Here is a 1,898-nt window from a genome sequence, read left to right as displayed (position 1 = left end):
TTGGGGGACAGTGAGGAGGGTGAGGAGGAAGGCGAGTGGACGCGGGACTTGCAAGCTGATAAGATCATCAAGGGTTCTGCCAATGGCACGGGAACCAACATTCTCACTGTAAAGGTCCCCGTTGAGGAGATGAAAATCTCAAATATCCCAGAGTCTAAAGGAGGGGCAGATGCTGACCCACCTTTGGGAGTTGGAAAGAGCAGTGATAAATGCATGAGTGATATCCAAAGCTCAAATGACATTGTACAGGTAAGAGATTTAAGTGAAATGGTTGGCAGACTGGATGGTTTGGATGTGAAAATCACCATAGGATCTACTGTAAATGGAAACATCTCATCACAGAAGAAGGTTGGAGGAAAGCCGTTGCCTGAATCCATCCAGGTCATTGCCTCCAATGAACCTGTGGATGACACAGTGCCAAATGCCTCAAACTTTGTGCTTCCAGAAGGATATATTGTTGATGATGATGGGCAGGTTATCCAGTTCACAGACAATGTTCTAGACCCGAACCTTCTCCTCCGGCCTGTTGGGCAGGTCATAGGAGGGGCAAATGAGCCTGAGGTCACCATCAATAAGATCTCAAGCAATGTGTACTCCCTCATGAGCCAAGGGAGCGATGGTGAAGAGGGAGAAACCTTTGTGATCACAACTCAAGAAGGTGAAGAAGATGAAGAAGAGGAGGATGAGGAGGAGGAAGAACATGAAGCCAGAGAACCAGACCTTCAAGCGAAGTGCCTTGGCCAGGTCACAAAACATCTGGACAGTCCCGTTGGCAAGGTTGACCTTCTCCCAGCTGAGGATGAGGATGAGGAGAGGCAGTCAGCTCTGGTGCTCATTGTCAACGCAGAAGATCTAGAGAACACGGGATGAGTTCAAGCCATGATTCTTTAGGCCAATATAGTTTTGAAACATGAGACTTGTTATCCCTGCAGGAGACTAGTCAGAAAAATAGTAGGAAAATAAGATTTATATATATAAAGTCTTTCAAAGGAATGAGCAGGTATTCTAGGTTTCAGTGGAATACATGATTTTTATTTTCATTATTGGTGTACAGAATATGACCTCAAGACAGCACACTTTGTGCATCAGCCCAAACACAAGCAATCCAGTTCAATTTTACAAGAAGAATAGTTTTTCAGTCAACATATCAGTGATCCCCATCAACCTTATGGAATAAAACATAAACAGAATAAAACAGTTTTGTTTATCAGGAACAGCTTATAGCTTGAAACAATAGTAATATGTTTTCTTTTATTCCTTAGGTTGTTTTTGTTTTTTTTGTTCTGGCTGTTGTCATTGTGTTTGTTATTTATGTCTGAATTAAAACATATGTTTCTTCACCTTTTGCTCATATCTATTCAAAAAACTTTTGAAATTATTTTTTTTTAATACGTTCATATAATTTGGAATGATATTAGGTATGATCTGCTTGGTTACATTTTTTTTTTAAAAATTAATTATCAGGAATTTAAAGTACTGTATTCTCTGATTGTTTAACATTGATGTCAATTAATTGCAGCGAAAAGGATTATTTCTAAGTAATAAAGGGATAATTAAGTCAATAGTGACCTGTGATATAAAACAACTATTGTTGATTTCAATTAATTTTCATTTATTTCCCTAATATATTGTGATCTAACTATAGATTAGACTTTATAAGATGAACAAAAGATTTTTTAAATAAACATTTGAAATGGAGATTATATTATTTATCCAGATAGTTATATGTGGGAATATGTGTTATGTGCATTCTACTCTAGTGTTTTTATGAACTAAAGAAAAGAAAAAACATCATACAAAAGGAACACATAGTTGTCAACTTTTTTTTTCTTTTTTTTTTCTTTTTCATTCATAAATCCCAAAATGAGCTTGCCAAGGACAGTGAATTTTGACAAAAA

At 37.2% G+C, this 1,898-nt stretch overlaps 1 protein-coding gene across 3 annotated transcripts in view; it reads left to right on the top strand.

Annotated features, from left to right (window-relative positions):
* Positions 1-1,698, top strand: part of LOC125039935 — an 11,194-nt gene extending 9,496 nt beyond the window's left edge. For all 3 annotated transcript variants that reach the window (XM_047634321.1, XM_047634320.1, XM_047634322.1), the window contains exon 13: positions 1-1,698. This exon is cut by the window's left edge and continues 303 nt beyond it. In XM_047634321.1, coding sequence (XP_047490277.1) covers positions 1-870 — 870 coding nt within the window. In that variant the 3' untranslated portion in view covers positions 871-1,698.
* Positions 1,699-1,898: the final 200 nt, after the last annotated feature.

This window comes from Penaeus chinensis, chromosome 28 (assembly GCF_019202785.1).
Source record: "Penaeus chinensis breed Huanghai No. 1 chromosome 28, ASM1920278v2, whole genome shotgun sequence".
In the NCBI taxonomy this organism is placed as follows: domain Eukaryota; kingdom Metazoa; phylum Arthropoda; class Malacostraca; order Decapoda; family Penaeidae; genus Penaeus; species Penaeus chinensis.
Note: the sequence above shows the minus strand (reverse complement) of the source record. Positions and strands in the feature narration are given on the sequence as shown.